Source organism: Somniosus microcephalus, chromosome 17 (genome assembly GCF_052327205.1).
Source record: "Somniosus microcephalus isolate GS21.2 chromosome 17, FLI_Smic_1.0, whole genome shotgun sequence".
Taxonomy (NCBI): Eukaryota; Metazoa; Chordata; class Chondrichthyes; order Squaliformes; family Somniosidae; genus Somniosus; species Somniosus microcephalus.
Genome location: NC_141003.1, coordinates 1,681,725 through 1,704,016, shown reverse-complemented (window position 1 = coordinate 1,704,016; position 22,292 = coordinate 1,681,725). Strand labels below are relative to the sequence as shown.

The 22,292-nt window shown below is 48.3% G+C and overlaps 1 protein-coding gene across 1 annotated transcript; it reads left to right on the top strand.

The window, feature by feature from the left end:
* Positions 1–1,006: 1,006 nt before the first annotated feature.
* Positions 1,007–21,777, top strand: LOC147105438 (NACHT, LRR and PYD domains-containing protein 3-like). The gene is given in 8 exon segments (XM_086009808.1): positions 1,007–1,509; positions 1,615–1,680; positions 8,734–10,534; positions 17,466–17,552; positions 17,694–17,814; positions 17,816–17,865; positions 18,005–18,166; positions 18,335–21,777. Coding segments are annotated over 8 exon segments (2,718 nt in total). The 5' UTR covers positions 1,007–1,166; the 3' UTR covers positions 18,423–21,777.
* Positions 21,778–22,292: the final 515 nt, after the last annotated feature.

Genomic DNA, 22,292 nt, shown 5'->3' with positions numbered 1-22,292 from the left:
CCCATTACTGTTAATATCCCACCTAGTCTAATCCCAACCTCCTGCTCACTGCCCATTACTGTTAATATCCCACCTACTCTAATCCCAACCTCCTGCTCACTTCCCATTACTGTTAATATCCCACCTAGTCTAATCCCAACCTCCTGCTCACTACCCATTACTGTTAATATCCCACCTCGTCTAATCCCAACCTGCTGCTCACTCCATGAACTCTAACAGTCCTTTTTCTCCAAAACCATCGAATTATTCTTTGAAAGCAATTTATGGCCTTATCTAAGCCCGACTGTCCCAATGCTCCCCTGGCCGGCCTCGCTCCTTGCACCCTCTCTACTCTTCAGCTACTCCTAAATTCTGCTGCCTGCAACCGGCCCAGGTGTCATTCAGATATCACTCGTGGGCTCACTCACCTTTCATGGCGTCCGCTCCTCGAATGCCTTCATTTTAAAATGCCCATTCTTCTCTTTAAATAAAGTAAAGACCTCGCCCCTTCCTATCTCTGTAACCCAATCCAGCCCTGCAGCCTGCCCTGTCACTGGAATTCTCCGTTACTCTGACTCTTCCTCTTGTGCACCCAGTCCTTCACACCGCCTCTGGTGGCTGAGCATTCAGTTGTCTGAGGCCCCAAGCTCAGGAATTCACTCCATCAACCCCTCTGCCTCTCCACCTCCCTCTACTCCATAAACATTATATTTCCTCCAGTTTCTGGCCACGTCTGCTAATTTATCCTGCTTTGTCTCGGGTTCATTGTCTGATTCTGCCTCTGGATTGGAGTGATTGGATTTGTCATCCTTATTATTATTATTATTGGTCGATTCTGCTGACCATGCTGCCAGCGCATTTCACACTTCATCGAGAGCCATCCTTTGTCTCCTTACCTGTCCTGTTACCATCTCGTCTCGCCTTGAATATCTCTTAATGTCTCTTCACCTCTCCGACCTTCCCTTTCATCCCCTCCCCCATTTCCCAGCCCCCAAGCCCGCCTTTCAATCTGTCTCATTTTCTGCTTTTTGTTCTCAGTTCTGAAGAATGGTTTTGACCTGAAACATTAACTCTGTTTCTCTCTCCACGGATGTTGCCTGGCCTGCTGAGTTTTTCCAGGGTTTTCTGTTGTTATTTCAAATATTTTCCTTCTATCTCGTTTATTTCCCGTTAATGAGTGAATCAAGATGTTTACCGAATATTCAGCCCATGTTCAGAATGGATCAGTACCCGGCCCAGTGACTGCTTTCTGTGCTCAACAACTGGGAGATCCCATCACTGAGCAGATCCTTTCCTTCTCATTCTCAGTGTTTGTCTTTCACTCCGCTCCTCAATATATTCATTACTATTCTTTACAGAAAGTCACTGAGCTGGCGGAGAAGGGAAACCAGGCGGAAAGTTCCAAACTTCTCCTAACTCTGGTGATGGAGAAAGGCTCTGGGGCCCGAAGGGTGATGTGGGAATCCTTGGTGAAAATGGGCCACAGGTTACCAAAGCTGGACAAACTACTGAAAGAAATACAGGAACTTGGTACGGTAACATCACACACTGAATTCAATGACAGGTTCTAACACTGCAGATTTTACTATAATATCACCCAGATCTGAATTGATGAAAGTTAATTGTTTTAAACAGGTTCCGATCCATTTGATTACATGAACATCGCAGAAGGTTTATCCGAAATACCCAGTAACCTGAAAGGTAAGTGATGAAATGGGGAGTTCAAAACTTTTATTGAATTTCTGAAGCTCAGAATGTTTGACTGTAGCCGTTTGTTTAGAGGTTGTCAGAATCTGGGAATCAGAAGTTCAAAGGCTGAGGAAACAGGATTGAATGTCATTTGGATTATTCAATCCTCAACTATTCGGTGTTGATTCAAGTTACAATTCGTACAATGTCTGACATAATCCGGTAAGTATAAATAATCACGTAATCCAGCTGCAGCTCGCTAACACTTATATACTCATACACACCTGGCAGGATCCTGATACACTGTGAAACCCCACACACACCTGGCAGGATCCTGATACACTGTGAAACCCCATACACACCTGGTAGGATCCTGATACACTGTGAAACCCCATACACACCTGGCAGGATCCTGATACACTGTGAAACCCCATACACACCTGGCAGGATCCTGATACACTGTGAAACCCCATACACACCTGGCAGGATCCCGATACACTGTGAAACCCCATACACACCTGGCAGGATCCTGATACACTGTGAAACCCCATACACACCTGGCAGGATCCTGATACACTGTGAAACCCCATACACACCTGGCAGGATCCTGATACACTGTGAAACCCCATACACACCTGGCAGGATCCTGATACACGGTGAAACCCCATACACACCTGGCAGGATCCTGATACACTGTGAAACCCCATACACACCTGGCAGGATCCTGATAGTGTGAAACCCCATACACACCTGGCAGGATCCTGATACACTGTGAAACCCCATACGCACCTGGCAGGATCCTGATACACTGTGAAACCCCAGACACACCTGGCAGGATCCTGATACACTGTGAAACCCCATACACACCTGGCAGGATCCCGATACACTGTGAAACCCCATACACACCTGGCAGGATCCTGATACACTGTGAAACCCCAGACACACCTGGCAGGATCCTGATACACTGTGAAACCCCATACACACCTGGCAGGATCCTGATACACTGTGAAACCCCACACACACCTGGCAGGATCCTGATACACTGTGAAACCCCATACACACCTGGCAGGATCCTGATACACTGTGAAACCCCACACACACCTGGCAGGATCCTGGTACACTGTGAAACCCCATACACACCTGGCAGGATCCTGATACACTGTGAAACCCCATACACACCTGGCAGGATCCTGATACACTGTGAAACCCCAGAGACACCTGGCAGGATCCTGATACACTGTGAAACCCCATACACACCTGGCAGGATCCTGGTACACTGTGAAACCCCATACACACCTGGCAGGATCCTGATACACTGTGAAACCCCATACACACCTGGCAGGATCCTGATACACTGTGAAACCCCACACACACCTGGCAGGATCCTGATACACTGTGAAACCCCATACACACCTGGCAGGATCCTGGTACACTGTGAAACCCCATACACACCTGGCAGGATCCTGATACACTGTGAAACCCCATACACACCTGGCAGGATCCTGATACACTGTGAAACCCCATACACACCTGGCAGGATCCTGATACACTCTGAAACCCCATACACACCTGGCAGGATCCTGGTACACTGTGAAACCCCATACACACCTGGCAGGATCCTGATACACTGTGAAACCCCATACACACCTGGCAGGATCCTGATACACTGTGAAACCCCATACACACCTGGCAGGATCCTGATACACTGTAACCCCATAGACACCTGGCAGGATCCTGATACACTGTGAAACCCCATACACACCTGGCAGGATCCTGATACACTGTGAAACCCCATACACACCTGGCAGGATCCTGATACACTGTGAAACCCCATACACACCTGGCAGGATCCTGATACACTGTGAAACCCCATACACACCTGGCAGGATCCTGGTACACTGTGAAACCCCATACACACCTGGCAGGATCCTGATACACTGTGAAACCCCATACACACCTGGCAGGATCCTGATACACTGTGAAACCCCATACACACCTGACAGGATCCTGATACACTGTGAAACCCCATACACACCTGGCAGGATCCTGATACACTGTGAAACCCCATACACACCTGGCAGGATCCTGATACACTGTGAAACCCCATACACACCTGGCAGGATCCTGATACACTGTGAAACCCCATACACACCTGGCAGGATCCTGATACATTGGGAAACCCCATACACACCTGGCAGGATCCTGATACACTGTGAAACCCCATACACACCTGGCAGGATCCTGATACACTGTGAAACCCCATACACACCTGGCAGGATCCTGATACACTGGGAAACCCCATACACACCTGGCAGGATCCTGATACACTGTGTAACCCCATACACACCTGGCAGGATCCTGATACACTGTGAAACCCCATACACACCTGGCAACATCCTGATACACTGTGAAACCATGTACACATCCGGCAGGATCCTGATACACTGTGAAAGCCCATACACGCCTGGCAGGATTCTGATACACTGTGAAACCCCATACACGCCTGGCAGGATCCTGATACACTGAAACCCCATACACACCTGGCAGGATCCTGATACACTGTGATACCCCATACACACCTGGCAGGATCCTGATACACTGTGAAACCCCATACACACCTGGCAGGATCGTGAAACCCCATACACACCTGGCAGGATCGTGAAACCCCATACACACCTGGCAGGATCCTGATACACTGTGAAACCCCATACACACCTGGCAGGATCGTGAAACCCAATACACGCCTGGCAGGATCCTGATACACTGTGAAACCCCATACACACCTGGCAGGATCCTGATACACTGTGAAACCCCATACACACCTGGCAGGATCCCGATACACTGTGAAACCCCATACACACCTGGCAGGATCCTGATACACTGTGAAACCCCATACACACCTGGCTGGATCCTGATACACTGTGAAACCCCATACACACCTGGCAGGATCCTGATACACTGTGAAACCCCATACACACCTGGCAGGATCGCGAAACCCCATACACACCTGGCAGGATCGTGAAACCCCATACACACCTGGCAGGATCCTGATACACTGTGAAACCCCATACACACCTGGCAGGATCGTGAAACCCCATACACGCCTGGCAGGATCCTGATACACTGAAACCCCACACACACCTGGCAGGATCCTGATACACCGTGAAACCCCATACACACCTGGCAGGATCCTGATACACAGTGAAACCCCATACACACCTGGCAGGATCCTGATACACTGTGAAACCATGTACACATCCGGCAGGATCCTGATACACTGTGAAACCCCATACATACCTGGCAGGATCCTGATACACTGAAACCCCACACACACCTGGCAGGATCCTGATACACTGTGAAACCCCATACACACCTGGCAGGATCCTGATACACTGTGAAACCCCATACACACCTGGTAGGATCCTGATACACTGAAACCCCATACACACCTGGCAGGATCCACATACACTGTGTAACCCCATACACACCTGGCAGGATCCCAATACACTGTGAAACCGCATACACACCTGGCAGGATCCTGATACACTGTGAAACCCCATATAATCATGGCAGGATCCTGATACACTGTGAAACCCCATACACAACTGGCAGGATCCCAATACACTGTGAAATCCCATACACAGCTGGCAGGATCCTGATACATTGTTAAACCCCGTTCACATCTCTCAGGATCCTGATACACTGTGAAACCCCATACACACCTGGCATAGAAACTTAGAATATAGGAGCAGGAGCAGGCCATTAGGCCCCTCGAGTCTGCTCCGCCACTCAATCCGATCATGGCTGATCATCAGAGTTCAGTACCCGGTCCCTGCTTTCTCCCCATACCCCTTGATCCCTTTAGCCTTAAGAAATATATCCAACTCCTTCTTGAATATGTTTAATGAATTGGCCTCTACTGCCTTCTGTTAGAGAATTCCACAGGTTCACCACTCTCTGGGTGAAGAAATTCCTCCTCATTTCTGTCCAGAAGGGCCTACCTTTATCCTTAGACTGTGACCCCTGGTTCTGGATTCTCCGACCATCGGGAACATCCTCCCTGCATCTAGTCTGTCCAGTCCTGCCAGTATTTTATAAGTTTCAATGAGATCCCCTATCATTCTTCTAAACTCCAGCGAGTACAAGCCCAATCGACCCAATCTCTCCTCATACGTCATTCCTGCCATCCCAGGTATCAGCCTGGTGAATCTTCGCTGAACTCCCTCCATGGCAAGAACACCCTTCCTCACATAAGGCGACGAAAATTTGCACACACCTGACAGAATCCTGATACACTGTGAAACCCCATACACACCTGGCAGGATCCTGATACACTGTGAAACCCCATACACACCTGGCAGGATCCTGATACACTGTGAAACCCCATACACACCTGGCAGGATCCTGATGCCTCCGATCGGAACAAATCATTGAACCTACCTGCTGGTTCCATAAATCCCGAGGCTGGGCCTCTCCGGGTCTGCGCCGGGGCCTCTCCGGGTCTGCGCCGGGGCCTCTCCGGGTCTGCGCCGGTAGAAGCCCAAGTATCCCAGGGGCAGATGCAGTTCGCGCGCCACTGGGATCACGTAGGCTAGGTGAACCAATCAAAGAATGGGATCCCCCTTCATACTTTTGACAGCCTGTACACACAGAATTGAGTCATAGAGTTATACAGCACAGAGAGAATCCCTTCGGCCCATCGTGTCCGCACCGGCCTTCAAGCCCTGTCTATTCTAATCCCATTTCCCAGCACTTGGTCCGTAGCCTTGTATGCTATGGCGTTGTCAAATGTAATATTTCTATTTTTCAACATTCTTCAGATAAAATCCGGCCTTTCGCCTGCTTTTACCAGGCGTAGGAATTCCATGGCCTTTCAGCGGGCGGAAGTTGTGCAAAAAGCGCATCTCTCCACCCGCAGAGGCAATTTTCCTGGGCAGGCGGACCTTGACAGATCGCCAGTGCCGGTTTTCAGCACATGCGCTTCCATTGCCTGAAACTGACACTTGCGAGACGCCAATGGGTGCATACACACCTAGTACGCACCCATGGGGGTCGGAAAATCCGGCCCCTTATAACAGGAGAATGATTAGGTGCAGAAAATGTGTATTTGACCCAAGATAAGCCTGTCCCTGTTAGAGATGGCCCACTTACCCCTCCTCTCCGTGTATTGACACAAACTCGTTCAATTGTCTCTACCCCGCCTAACAAGGCCCCATCACTGTGTTTCCTTGGTAACTGGTCCACCCGATAAATTATGTTACGGGGGACAAAAATACCCTGAGTTACCCTCTTACTTTCAATTCACTCCATTAGTAATTATTTTGCTAATTGTGAGCCTGATTTCTGCATTAATTTTGTGAAATCCATTAAAACATTTCAATACCGAAGTCTCCTGATCAAACAAAACTCATCAAACCCAGTAACCCTTCTTACAGCCTAACCTCTGAATACCTTCAACCATCTTTCTCAGTGCACACAATACCCCAGATAACCTGCACAATTCATGAAACAATAGCAATCTACCTCCTGTCTATTCACAGTCTGTCCCCCTCTCAGTGCACACAATACCCCAGATAACCTGCACAATTCATGAAGCAATAGCAATCTACCTCCTGTCTATTCACAGTCTGTCCCTCCCTCAGTGCACACAATACCCCAGATAACCTGCACAATTCATGAAACAATAGCAATCTACCTCCTGTCTATTCACAGTCTGTCCCTCTCTCGGTGCACACAATACCCCAGATAACCTGCCCAAGGTCTGATACAGTAACAGTGGGACACTTGACCATTCACAGTCTGTCCCACTCCCAATTCACACAGTGCCCCAGATAACCTGCCCAAGGTCTGATACAGTAACAGTGGGACACTTGACCATTCACAGTCTGTCTCATTCCCAATTCACACACTGCCCCAGATAACCTGCCCAAGGTCTGATACAGTAACAGTGGGACACTTGACCATTCACAGTCTGTCTCACTCCCAATTCACACACTGCCCCAGATAACCTGCCCAAGGTCTGATACAGTAACAGTGGGACACTTGACCGTTCACAGTCTGTCCCACTCCCAATTCACACAATGCCCCAGATAACCTGCCCAAGGTCTGATGCAGTAACAGTGGGACACTTGACCATTCACAGTCTGTCCCACTCCCAATTCACACAATGCCCCAGATAACCTGCCCAAGGTCTGATACAGTAACAGTGGGACACTTGACCATTCACAGTCTGTCCCACTCCCAATTCACACAATGCCCCAGATAACCTGCCCAAGGTCTGATACAATAACAGTGGGACACTTGACCATTCACAGTCTGTCCCACTCCCAATTCACACAATGCCCCAGATAACCTGCCCAAGGTCTGATACAGTAACAGTGGGACACTTGACCATTCACAGTCTGTCCCACTCCCAATTCACACAATGCCCCAGATAACCTGCCCAAGGTCTGATACAGTAACAGTGGGACACTTGACCATTCACAGTCTGTCCCACTCCCAATTCACACAATGCCCCAGATAACCTGCCCAAGGTCTGATACAGTAACAGTGGGACACTTGACCATTCACAGTCTGTCCCACTCCCAATTCACACAATGCCCCAGATAACCTGCCCAAGGTCTGATACAGTAACAGTGGGACACTTGACCATTCACAGTCTGTCCCACTCCCAATTCACACAATGCCCCAGATAACCTGCCCAAGGTCTGATACAGTAACAGTGGGACACTTGACCATTCACAGTCTGTCCCACTCCCAATTCACACAATGCCCCAGATAACCTGCCCAAGGTCTGATACAAAAGCACTGGTACATTTGACCATTCGCACTCTGTCCATATCCCACTGATATCCTCTGCCCTATTTCCCAGTAAATATTAGAATCACGTGAGGATTTGAAGCAGTTCTCAACTACTAACTGAGTTTTAATTTCTACACACACCTCTATTGAAATTGCCAGTTTAATCTTGCGTTATTTTACTGAATAGTGAAATGGCATTGAGAAGTTGTTTTTATGTCAGTGCAAATAATACTGAGAACCACTTTCTGTCTGTTCTCTTTAAAGATCTTCAACAGAAACACAAGGAAACACTCCGGGAACAAACTGAAACACTGAGAGTGAACACGATCCTAATAAAGGAGAAGGTTAAGATTTTCCAGCTGTTTGATCGATACGCTGAACTAACGGTCATTTCTACTGTTCGAAATCGGACTCTTGTAGAACATGGTCTCGGCCTCTTGCCAGCAGTTCATGAAGAGTGGAGAGAGGAACATCTCCGGGGAGTGCTGGAAAAAATCCGAACTGATCAATTGTTCCACAGCTGTTGTTCTCAGAGAGGGGGTTTGTTTCAGAAAATCATGGATATCTTCTGGCGATCCAAATTTGGGAGTTCAGGAGCAGTGAGCGAAGTGCGGGGGAGTTCAGCAGCAGTGAGCGGAGTCCCGGGGATTGGAAAAACAACAATGGTACAAAAGATTGTTCATGACTGGGCCACTGGGAAAATATACCCAAACTTTCAATTTGTTTTCAGTTTTAAATTCCGGGATTTGAATGCTATTAACTGTAGAATAAACCTGAGGAATCTGATACTGGATCAGTATCCTTACTTTGGGAATATTCTTAGGGAGCTCTGGAAGAACCCAGAGGGATTGCTGTTTATATTCGATGGTTTGGATGAATTCAAGGACAGGATCGATTTTGCCGACAATCGGAGAAATACTGAACCTCAGCACAGGTGCACAGATCCTGAAGACTGGTGTGAAGTGTCTGACATTGTGTACAGTTTAATACAGCACAAGCTGCTCCCAGGATGTTCAGTGCTAGTGACCAGCCGCCCCACTGCATTACATTTATTGGAAAAGGCTGAGATCAGTGTCTGGGCTGAAATCCTGGGGTTTGTTGGTGAAGAACGGAAGGAATATTTCAACAAGTTTTTTGAAGATCAGACGGTGGCAGCAGCTGTTTTCAAACACGTGGAGGAGAATGAGATCCTGTACACAATGTGCTACAACCCTTCCTACTGCTGGATCCTCGGTCTGTCACTGGGCCCCTTCTTTACACAAAGAGACAGGAATTGGCGAGTTCCCAAGACCATCACCCAACTATATTCCTACTATATTTACAACATTCTGAAAAACCATGGCCGAGAGATTGAAAGCCCCCGTGATGTGTTACTGAAGCTTGGTGAGATGGCCATCACAGGAGTCTCTGAGAAGAAGATTGTGTTTGGAAATGGAGATTTGGTCAAGTACAATCTGCAACCTTCCCAGTTCCTGTCTGGGTTCATGATGGAACTTCTGGAGAGAGATGATTCTGTCCAGAGCGTGGTGTACACATTCCCACACCTCACCATCCAAGAGTTTGTAGCCGCACTCGCACAATTCCTGACTCCAGATCCCGGGGACATCCTGAAACTCCTCAGAGAAGCCCACAGCAAGGAAGATGGGCGATTTGAGATATTTCTCCGTTTTGTTGCTGGTCTCTCCTCCCCACAGGCAGCTCAGCCCCTGGAGGAGTTTCTGGGTCGATTTCTTCATCACACCACCTGCCGAGTGATTGACTGGGTGAAGGAGAAGGTTGAAGGACAGATTGAAGACACAGAGAATGAAACTGGTGAAAGGAACCTCCTGAACACATTCCACTACCTGTTTGAGTCTCAGAATAAAGCACTGGCTCAGACCACAGTGGGATCTGTGAAAGCACTTACATTTAGTAGATTGACATTGACCCCGATTGACTGTGCGGTCCTGTCTCACGTCATTGGACTCTGTGATACAATAGAACACCTCGTTATAGGAAACTACTCCATTCAGTGTGAAGGACTCCAGCGGCTGGGACCCGTACTGCACAAATGCCGGGTGTTGAGGTATCTGTTTATTTGTCTCTAACTGTTGGGCAAATTGTAGAACAGTCACGGATTGTGTTGTTGCTCCGTAATGTAGGGAAACAAACAGTTCAGTTAAACCAGAGAGAAGCGGATTCAACACAAATATGACCAATAATAAGAGGATCGGTCAGTAATTCCCTAAGGACTGGAGAATCTAAAATGGATCCTTGTGAACAAGTAGGGATTTTACAGTCTTTATCGGATCAGCGGATACAGGTCACTGAGAGTCTGATAATTTAATTACAATAAATCATGTTTAATAAGGCTGGATAGTGGAAGATAAACATAAAATATAATCCGGCAGTAAAGATAAAATTAATTTAAAATATTTTCTACATCCACCATTTCAACTAGAAACAGGAGAGAAATCTGAGTTTAAATCACTAACAGTTCGATATTTACTCCAATACCGTGCAGGGTGTGTCCTGTCGAGGGGGTAGTTTCCTGGATTGGGAATATTGGGGAATTGGGAATTCTTTCAGCTGTAAATGTTTACAATTATTCACAGTCCTGAACATTGAGTAAAGGTTGATATTCAGGATCTTAAACCTGCCGGTGAAAAGGTTCCAATCTAACTGGAGTGCAGACACACACCGGCCAGCGGTGGGGCCTCGCACACAGCGGGCGGCTCCTGGGTAAACCGGGGGCAGTGAACCCGGGAATTCCCCATAATCCACCCCATGTGTGAGGCCCCGCTCGGGGAGGGAACTTCCGAAAATTCCCCCAAAACTGCCGGGCCAGTTACACCTGAAATAAATGTAGAGCCAGTTTAATAATGGGAATAAAGTGAGAGACTCCCCTCCCCTATAAACTAGGAGCACAGGGACATTTAAAACTTGTAACGGGACAGAATAAACTCTCTTGCTGCTATTGACAAACATTCACTATAAGCCCTCTGACTCCCACAGCTACCTGGAATACACTTCCTCCCACCTCGCTTCCTGTAAGGACGCTGGCCCATTCTCCCAGTTTTTCTGATGATGCCACGTTCCATCCAATGCTTCCGACATGTCTTCCTTTTCCCTCAACCGAGGATTCCCCTCTACCGTGGTTGACGCGGCCCTTGACCGTGTCTGTTCTGTTTCCCGCACTTCTGCTCTCACCCCTTCCCCTCCCTCCCAGAACCAAGATAGGTTCCCCTTGTCTTCACCTTTCACCCCACCAGCCTCCACATTTAATCTCTCCTGTCTTCCACCCTATCACAGACCTTCCCTTTTGTTCTGTCCTCTGCTCCCCCCGCCTCTCCCGGCCCCGACACTTGCTTAAACATCTGTGACATCTGTAACTTGTTCCAGTTCTAACGAGGGGTCCTTGTCCTGAAACATTAACTCTGTTTCTCTCTCTATAGATGCTGCCTGACCTGCCGGGTATTTCCAGCATTTCCTGTTTTTATTTCAGAATAAATTCTCCTTGTTATATAAAATCCTGGGGGGCGGATTTTACAGCAGCAGTGAGCATTTCACAATATAACTCACCCTGAGATATTATACAGATTAATATAATGCACAGAGTAGAAAGCACAGGGAATCAATGCTTTATCATTTAATTCTGAAAAAATCGCCCCATTCCCATAAAATCCGGGATTTAAGGAGCAGCAGAAATGGGACAAGTTTCTCCAAACATGATGAGGCTGGTCACTGAGCTCCAGGAGGGTAATTCTGATCATCAGGGAATGAGACCGGACTGAGGGACATTTAAAGGCTTCACACAGACAGCAATTTATTTAATAAATACATTTACGGACAGTCCCTGAATATATGAGCAGTTGGACAGAGTGAGATACATTCCCAGTGAGGGGGGAATTTCGCAGGGGTCAGCGGGCGCGATCAGTGGCGGGTCGGTGAGAAAATGGATTTTTCCCCAGTGGGTCGGGACCCCGATGTCAACCCGCCACCACGTGCCTTTTCCAAATGTCGGGTCTGTCAGAGCAGAGCAGACCCGACACGTAGCGGCGGGGGAGGCAATTCAGGTCATTATAACCTTGTTAACAGAGGATTACAGTAACAACTATTTTCAGCTCATCTTCAGAGTTTACATAGAAACATAGAAGATAGGAGCAGGAGTAGGCCATTCGGCCCCTCAAGCCTGCTCCGCCATTCAATGAGATCATGGCTGATCATCCAAATTCAGTACCCTGTTCCTGCTTTCTCCCCATATCCCTTGATTTCTTTAGCCTTAAGAAATATATCCAACTCCTTCTTGAATATATTTAATGAATTGGCCTCTGCTGCCTTCTGTGGTAGAGAATTCCACAGGTTCACCACTCTCTGGGTGAAGAAATTCCTCCTCATTTCTGCCCTAAAAGGTCTACCCCTTATCCTTAGACTGTGACCCCTGGTTCTGGATTCCCCCGCCATCGGGAACATCCTTCCTGCATCTAGTCTGTCTAGTCCTGTTAGAATTTTATAAGTTTCAATGAGATCCCCTCTCATTCTTCTAAACTCCAGCGAGTACAAGCCCAAACGACCCAATCTCTCTTCATACGTCATTCCTGCCATCCCAGGTATCAGTCTGGTGAATCTTCGCTGAACTCCTTCCATTGCAAGAATAGCCTTCCTCAGATGAGGTGACCAAAACTGCACACAATACTCAAGATGTGGTCTCACCAAGGCCCTGTACAACTGCAGCAAGACATCCTTGTTCCTGTACTCAAACCCTCTCGCTACAAAGGCCAACATGCCATTTGCCTTCTTAACTGCCTGCTGCACCTGCATGCTTACCTTCAGCGACTGGTGCACAAGGACACCCAGGTCTCATTGCACTTCCCCTTCTCCCAATCTATTGCCATTCAGATAATAATCTGCCTTCCTGTTTTTGACAGCAAAGTGGATAACCTCACATTTATCCACGTTGTATTGCATCTGCCATGCTTCTGCACAATCACCCAACCTGTCCAAATCATCCTGTAGTTTCTCGGCATCCTCCTCACAACACACACGCCCACCCAGCTTTGTGTCATCTGCAAATTTGGAGATATTACATCTAGTTCCCTTTTCTAGATCATTAATATATATTGTGAATAGCTGGGGTCCAAGGACCGATCCCTGCGGTACCCCACTAGTCACTGCCTGCCTCTCAGAAAAAGACCCGTTTATTTCAACTCTCTGCTTTCTATCTGCCAACCAGTTCTCTATCCAAGTCAATACCTTGCCCCCAATCCCATGTGCCTTAACTTTACACGCTAATCTCTCATGTGGGACCTTATCGAAAGCCTTCTGAAAGTCCAAATATACCACATCCACTGGTTCTCCCTTATCTATTTTACTAGTTACATCCTCAAAAAATTCCAGTAAATTACTCAAGCACGATTTACCTTTTGTAAATCCATGTTGACTTTGTCTGATCCTGTCACTGTTTTCCAAGTGCTCTGCTATTACATCTTTTATAATGGACTCTAGCATTTTCCTCACTACTGATGTCAGGCTTACCGGTCTGTAATTCCCTGTTTTCTCTCTACCACCTTTTTTGAACAGTGGGGTAACATTAGCTACCCTCCAATCCATGGGTACTGTTCCAGATTCCAGCAAATGTTGGAAGATGATCAGCAATGCATCTACTATTTCTAGGACCACTTCCTTAAGTACCCTCGGATGTAGATTATCAGGCCCTGGGGATTTATCGGCCTTCAATCCCATCAATTTCCCTAACACCATTTCCCTACAAATACTGATTTCTTTCAGTTCCTCCCTTTCATCAGACCCTATGTTCCTGTGGTCCACGCTGCTCGGGGATCACGTCAGGTAACCAGGGCGGGAGTTGAAAGGCCATGGAATCATTTCATTACTTGACAGCTGGAAATGTGCTATAAAAGCTCCCATCTCACAGCTGTTCACTTTCCAAGCTCAGAAGCTGTTGCTTACTGCATTTGGAAGACAGATTGAGCTTTATGCAGGTTGCAAGTGTTTGGAGCAAACTCTCTATCCAGTGTTGCCTCATTGGAACAACCTCTCTCACCATTAACAGATAGCTTCTGACATCTCAAGTTCACCTGCCATCTATTACACCAGCATGGGTCTGGTTTATACTGTCTCACCTTGGGCCCCAGAGTCTCACCACGATCAGCCTCAACACCAGCAGCACCAGGCACACCAGCAGCAACACCAACCTTCTCCACAACTCCTGATGCTGCACAGCACAGAGGGCATCAACACCCAGCCACATTGCTGACCGGGTCACCAGAGATGGCCTCACCGTGGCCAGAATTTCTTCACTTGGTGCTGCATGCCCTGGATGACACATGATGCACCAGGTTAACACCAGCCCACACCAACAACACAAAGCATCCCTACAATGCCCAAACCATTCCTGGCACACTCATCAGCATTGCGAGGAGTTCCGTTATGCCTCACCACTCACTGCAACTCACTAAGCCACTTCCAAACATGTACACAAATCTGTCGAAGAACGGAAAGTGTTGAAAATAAAGATTTCAATGTTTGACACCACATTAACAGAAACTTCACATGAACATTGGCTAAAACACACAATTGCCTATCCTTGTGTGTTGTTAGTTGGTATGATTGGACTAGGATGAGGGTGAGTGTGAGGGGTGGCTCGTGAGATGGGGATGTGAGAATATAGATAGAGAGGAATGGGTGGAGGTGCAAGGTAAGTTGGTGAGAGTAAGGATGTGCAGGAGTAGGGTGGGGAAGGCAGAGTGATGGGGATGTGATAATATAGAGAGAGATGGGTGGAGGTGCAGGGTAAGTTGGTGAGAGTAAGGATGTGCAGGAGTAGGGTAGGTAAGGCAGAGTGATGGGGATGTGATAATATAGAGAGAGATGGGCGGAGGTGCAGGGTAAGTTGGTGAGAGTAAGGATGTTCAGGAGTAGGGTGGGGAAGGCAGAGTGATGGGGATGTGATAATATAGAGATGGGTGGAGGTGCAGGGTAAGTTGGTGAGAGTAAGGATGTGCAGGAGTAGGGTAGGTAAGGCAGAGTGATGGGGATGTGATAATATAGAGAGAGATGGGCGGAGGTGCAGGGTAAGTTGGTGAGAGTAAGGATGTTCAGGAGTAGGGTGGGGAAGGCAGAGTGATGGGGATGTGATAATATAGAGAGAGATGGGTGGGGAAGGCAGAGTGATGGGGATGTGATAATATAGAGAGAGATGGGTGGGGAAGGCAGAGTGATGGGGATGTGATAATATAGAGAGTGATGGGTGGGGAAGGCAGAGTGATGGGGATGTGATAATATAGAGAGAGATGGGTGGAGGTGCAAGGTAAGTTGGTGAGAGTAAGGATGTTCAGGAGTAGGGTGGGGGAGGCAGAGTGATGGGGATGTGATAATGTAGAGAGAGATGGGTGGAGGTGCAGGGTAAGTTGGTGAGAGTAAGAATGTGCAGGAGTAGGGTGGGGAAGGCAGAGTGGTTAGCACTGTTGCCTCACAGCGCCAGGGACCCGGGTTCGAATCCGGCATCGGGTGACTGTCTGTGTGGAGTTTGCACATTCTCCCCGTGTTTGCGTGGGTTTCCTCCGGGTGCTCCGGTTTCCTCCCACAGTCCAAAGATGTGCGGGTTAGGTTGATTGGCTATGATAAATTGACCCTTAGTGTTAGGGGGATTAAATACGTGGGGTTACGGGGATAGGGTGGGATATGTGTTGGTGTAGGGGTTACAGGGATCGGGTGGGATATGTGTCGGTGCAGGCTCGATGGGCCAAAATGGCCTCTATCTGCACTGTGGGGTTTCTGATTCTGATGGGGATGTGATAATATAGAGAGAGATGGGTGGAGGTGCAAGGTAAGTTGATGAGAGTAAGAATGTGCAGGAGTAGGGTAGGAAAGGCAGAGTGATGGGGATGTGATGAGAGGCACAGCCTGATGAGGTTAAGTGAGGCTTTGCAGTAACGTTTTGTGATCTACTGAGACCATTGAAAGGTTTGTGTCACTGCAGGCTGCTCCTCCCGACAACATCCCTGCTTGAGCCCCACTGTGCAATGTGCACCCAGGCTGTGTTGGTCTCTTCCGCCCCTTGGAAGTGACGAGGACCTCCCTGCGGGCTGTGGCTCCCTCCATAATCATCTAGAGGGAGTTCTGGGAGAGCCTGGGTGCAGCTGAGCTCCTCTGTGCAGATGTCAGTGTTTGTAGAACCTCAATACTGTCGAACACAGAGCACAATGGGCAAAGTCAATGTGTGTGTCATCCAATGTGGACATCAAACCCGCTTCCCCCAATTCCCCAGAGTAAGGCCGCGACCCCTGACACACCCGACCCGACCCTCCACCGACCTCAACTGACCCTCCACCGACCCTCCACCAACCCCGGCCTCAACCGACCCCGGCCCCACCCGACCCTCCACCAGCCGCGCCCGACCCTCCGCCGTCCCCACACGACCCTCCGCCGGCCCCGGCCAACCCTCCGCCGACCCGACCCACTGCCAACCCCGGCCCCACCCGACCCTCCACTGGACCCGCCCGACACTCCCCCGACCTCAGCCCCGCCCGACCCTGCCCCGGCCGACACTACCGGCCCCGCCCGACCCTACCGGCCCCACCCGACCCTCCGCCGGCCCGGCCTGGCCCGACCCTCCGCCGGGCCTGACCCGGCCCTACCGGCCCCACCCCCCGACCCTCTGCCGACCCTGGACCCGCCTAACCCTCCCCCGGCCGCACCCAACACCGACCCCACCCCCCCGACCCTCTGCCGACCCTGGACCCGCCTAACCCTCCCCCGGCCGCACCCAACACCGACCCCACCCTGACCCCCACCCGACCCCAACCCAGGCCCCCGCCCGACCCTCCACCGGCCCCACCTGACCCTCCACCGGCCCCAGCCCCGCCGACCGTTGCCGACGGGGAAAACCAGGTGATTAATTTCCTGAAGTACTTTCAGTGATTGCTGTAATATCCCAGAGAGAAAAGTGTATCAGATCCGGGCTTTGATTCAGTTTGTTTCTCTCTCTTTCTTTTTAGTCTGAATGGCAAAAAACTGGGAGGTTCAAGAATGAAACTAGTGTCTGCGGCTCTGAGGAACCCGGACTGTAAAATACAGAGACTGATGTAAGTACCAGACTGTGTGAGATTGTGTTTATAATAACTGGATGTCTGACACTGGACATTATTATTAGTATCAGTAATAGTGTTATTAATAAACTCTGGGGATTTACTCTGATTCCTGTTATTTCTCTCTCTGATCCCCAGGCTGGAGTCTGTCGGTCTCACAGATTCTTATAGCGAGGATCTCGCCTCAGCTCTCAGTACAAACCGCTCACTGACGGACCTGAACCTGGGTGATAATAAACTGGGAGATTCAGGAGTGAAACCTACTGTCTGCGGCTCTGAGGAACCCGGACTGTAAAATACAGAAACTGGGGTAAGTACCAGACTCTGAGATTGCGTTTATAATAACTGGATGTCTGACACTGGACATTATTATTAGTATCAGTAATAGTGTTATTAATAAACTCTGGGGATTTACTCTGATTCCTATTATTTCTCTCTCTGATCCCCAGGCTGAAGGATGTCGGTCTCACAGATTCTTGTGGCGAGGATCTCGCTCTCAGTACAAACCGCTCACTGACTGGTCTGAACCTGAGAATAAACTCCTTCACAGACCGATCTGTCCCCGCTCTCCGCCCCCTCATACTGACCTGCAGGAGTCTGGAGCGGATCGAGTGAGTGTGTTAATGTTTAATGTAATAAATAAACTATCAATGGGATTCGGTCACTATTTTGGGTAATATTTGCCTGTAATTATTATTGAAATATTACCCCCAGTTTCGCGGTTATTTACACTGTTGTTCAACCTGTTTATTTCCTGTTTAATCTTTAATCTGTTTCAGCCTGTGGAGGAATCAGTTCAGTTCATCCGGAACGAAACAGCTGGAGTTACTGCGGGGAACAAGACCCAGACTGAGTGTGGAAGTGTGAACAGTCCAAGTGATGACCTCACTGCTCCCATTGTGTGACCATTCCAAGTGATGACCTCACTGCTCCCATTGTGTGAACAGTCCAAGTGATGACCTCACTGCCCCCATTGTGTGACCATTCCAAGTGATGACCTCACTGCTCCCATTGTGTGACCATTCCAAGTGATGACCTCACTGCTCCCATTGTGTGACCATTCCAAGTGATGACCTCACTGCTCCCATTGTGTGACCATTCCAAGTGATGACCTCACTGCTCCCATTGTGTGACCATTCCAAGTGATGACCTCACTGCTCCCATTGTGTGACCATTCCAAGTGATGACCTCACTGCTCCCATTGTGTGACCATTCCAAGTGATGACATCACTGCTCGCATTGTGTGACCATTCCAAGTGATGACGTCACTGCTCCCATTGTGTGACCTTTCCAAGTGATGATGTCACTGCTCCCATTGTGTGACCTTTCCAAGTGATGATGTCACTGCTCCCATTGTGTGACCTTTCCAAGTGATGATGTCACTGCTCCCATTGTGTGACCATTCCAAGTGATGATGTCACTGCTCCCATTGTGTGTAAGAGTTTCGCAAAATTCCCCTGAAAACAAGAGAAACATTGGTCCACATCGTGGATGAAGATTTATGTGTTTTTGAATTGCCTCTGGCTCAGATCAATGTTTTGAAGCATGCTCAGAGCCACGAAAGACTGCTGGACTGGACTACAATGGAGTCGAGGAAATTCGTGGAAGTGTTCACACACATTGAGAAGGAACATCTTTTAAGGCTTGTGCTTTTGAGCCCGGTCAAACACAGAGGTTTACAGCTTGTAATGTGTTTGTGTGAAAGACCTGTCAATCAAACCAGGGAGGTCAGGAGTTGCCCACTTGACCCAAGGCCGATTATGGCTGGCTATGTTTAAACAAGCAATTCAGCAACCAATCACAGTCCTTTTGTTTGTGTACTGGAACTTTAGGCGGGAATTTTTCCAGACAGAGCGGCAGCAGCAACAGGTATAAAAGATAGCTACTGAGAAGCTATTGGGTCCCTTTTTACTTCGCTGGACCACAGGTGAGCAGAGTGTTCTGACTCCTCAAACAAGACAACCTAGCAAGGAGTTTGGGGTGGTGATTTAAGGGAATTGCTAAGATTGTTTAAATAACATTGTAGCCATTGTATCCCTCGTTTTTGCCATCTGTACCCCCTTGTTATATACTTTTACTGCATTTACTGTGTTCGTGTGGTACAGTTTATATTTGATTATGGTTCTTTCGTTTAATAAATTTTGACTTTGCTCATATCCAAACCAATTGTCCGCTTTAACATCATTAATTGTAAGTCCTCCAGTCAGAACTGAAAGGTGGGGTAGCGATTCGGAACCGCTGTTAAAATTGGTTTACAGTGCAGCAGGCAAAAAGGCTGCTGGCCAGGTATGTTACCATAAACCAGATAATAGATGCCCCCCTACGTGTGACCATTTCCAATTGATGATGTCACTGCTTCTTCACCCCGCCCGGGGCTGGTAGCGGTGGGGCTCCTTCACCCCGCCCGGGGCTGGTAGCGGTGGGGCTCCTTCACCCCGCCCGGGGCCGGTAGCGGTGGGGCTTCTTCACCCTGCCCGGGGCCGGTAGCGGTGGGACTTCACCCCGCCCGGGGCCGGTAGGGGTGCGGCTTCTTCAGTCTCTTTGACACAACTTGCCACAATTGCCAATCACACATTTCCTCAAGGATAGTCGGTGCTTCAACGTTTCATCCTCCCTTAATCTCTCCCTCCATATAAACTACCCTACCCATATTCACAACCACCCCCTTGACCTCGCCATCTCGTGTGTCCTTGCTACTCCCATCGTGTCAATCACAGATAAGGCCATCTCTGGTCACTTCCTTGTATCACTCTCCACCCAAACACTCCTTCCCAAACCTCCTTCCTTCTGTTTCCGCCCCTGGAAAATATTCTCTCCCAATTCACTTTCAAAATTCCAACTGCCTAGCCTTTGGCCCTCCATTCACCTCAACATTTCTGCAGCTACTGATCTGCTCAACCACACCCTCACCTCCACCTTTGATGCCCTAGTCCCTATTAAAACCATTGCTCTCTCTCACCCCATCATTCCCCCTGGTTCGGCCCTCATGTCCAAGGGACGCAGACTTCAACGTATATTGTGGACAACTGGTTTAGCCATTCATCGTCAGATCTGGCTGGACCACATAAAGCACTATCCTGGGTTGGGTGATTGGGCAGATGCAGTAAAATGTGGATAAATGCGCGTGTGAAGGAATAGCCTTGATTCAGAGAAATACACGATACCATGAACAGATTTCTAATATTACAGAACATACTGGGTTTAAAAGACACATGTCTCAGCAGACACAGGCTGTAAACAGAAATACAGGCTTCTGAGAAAGAATCAGTTGATAACAAAGTTGTAAACAAGCTTTGAAATGGGAATTAGTTAAATATTCTAAAACAATGAAAGATTGAAGCAAACCATTGATGCTTCCGAAAGGTCGACGGTTTGCAATGAACACAATGAAAAGACCCAGTTTAAAGTGTGAAGAGCTAACACGTAAAACAGAAATACAAACATTAAAAGAGGCATGTGCCTTTGAAAACATGACATCAAGTAAAAGAAACATCTGCTGGTCAAATAGTTTTATGTTAAACTTGGAAAACAGGAACCATAAGATTAAATATGCAACCAATTGAGACAGCTAGAAAACAAGTAATCACACAGTTAAAGTGGTTTTGATTTACATATAAATATAATACCAAAAAGGCTTTGAAGATATGACTTCAATAGAGACACCAAGCAATTGCATTGTGTTTGTATTGAACTTGGAGAATGAGAGTCAAAATGTCTGCCAAGAACCAGTAAAGCCAATATTAAGAATTGAATGAAGAATCTTCGATAAGAATGGCATCAAACAGAAACCATTGCTGTCATTGTTTTTATGATGGTTTTTGGAACACCTAAAAGTAGAGAAATAATTATTCATGCAATAGTTGAATTGATAGTAAGAATAGAAAGCATTCGAAAGAGGTATCAATAAAGACAATTAGCTGGCATCAGCAGAGAACATCAAAGAAGAAACCACTGCCAAAAGGGTATAAAAATAAGACCTTTTTTAACAGAAGTCAGAACACGCTGAACGGGCATAACGTTTCTCAACTCTACGGAGGCATCTCTAAGTTTTTAACTGAGTCTCGGGTAAATCAAAGTGATTGATTTTGGTGAATGTTCTGGATTTAGAAATAAGTGAGAAATAAGAAATGTAACAAAGTAAAGATTTGAGAATAAGGATCACTGAGAAATGTAAGCTAATTGTATTTTGAATTGTTAATGTTGCAACTGATTCAACAGATGTTAACTGAATGTTGGCTCTTAAATAAAACTATATATTTTTAGAATTCTCTCAGTAATTCTGTATAGACTTGTGAACCCACAAATTCTGTATACTCTTTTGTAACGAGGTGCAGAATTCTGGGGGGTATTCCAGACCCTCATAATATCCGGAAGGTTACAGTCTAGTTCAACTTCACCCCACCCGGGGCCGGCAGCGGTGGGGCGACTTCACCCCGCCCGGGGCCGGCAGCGGTGGGGCGACTTCACCCCGCCTGGGGCCGGCAGCGGTGGGGCGACTTCACCCCGCCCGGGGCCGGTAGCGGTGGGGCTTCTTCACCCCGCCCGGGGCCGGTAGCGGTGGGGCTTCTTCACCCCGCCCGGGGCCGGTAGCGGTGGGGCTGCTTCACCCCGCCCAGGGCCGGTAGCGGTGGGGCGACTTCACCCCACCCGGGGCCGGTAGCGGTGGGGCTTCTTCACCCCGCCCGGGGCCGGTAGCGGTGGGGCTTCTTCACCCCGCCCGGGGCCGGTAGCGGTGGG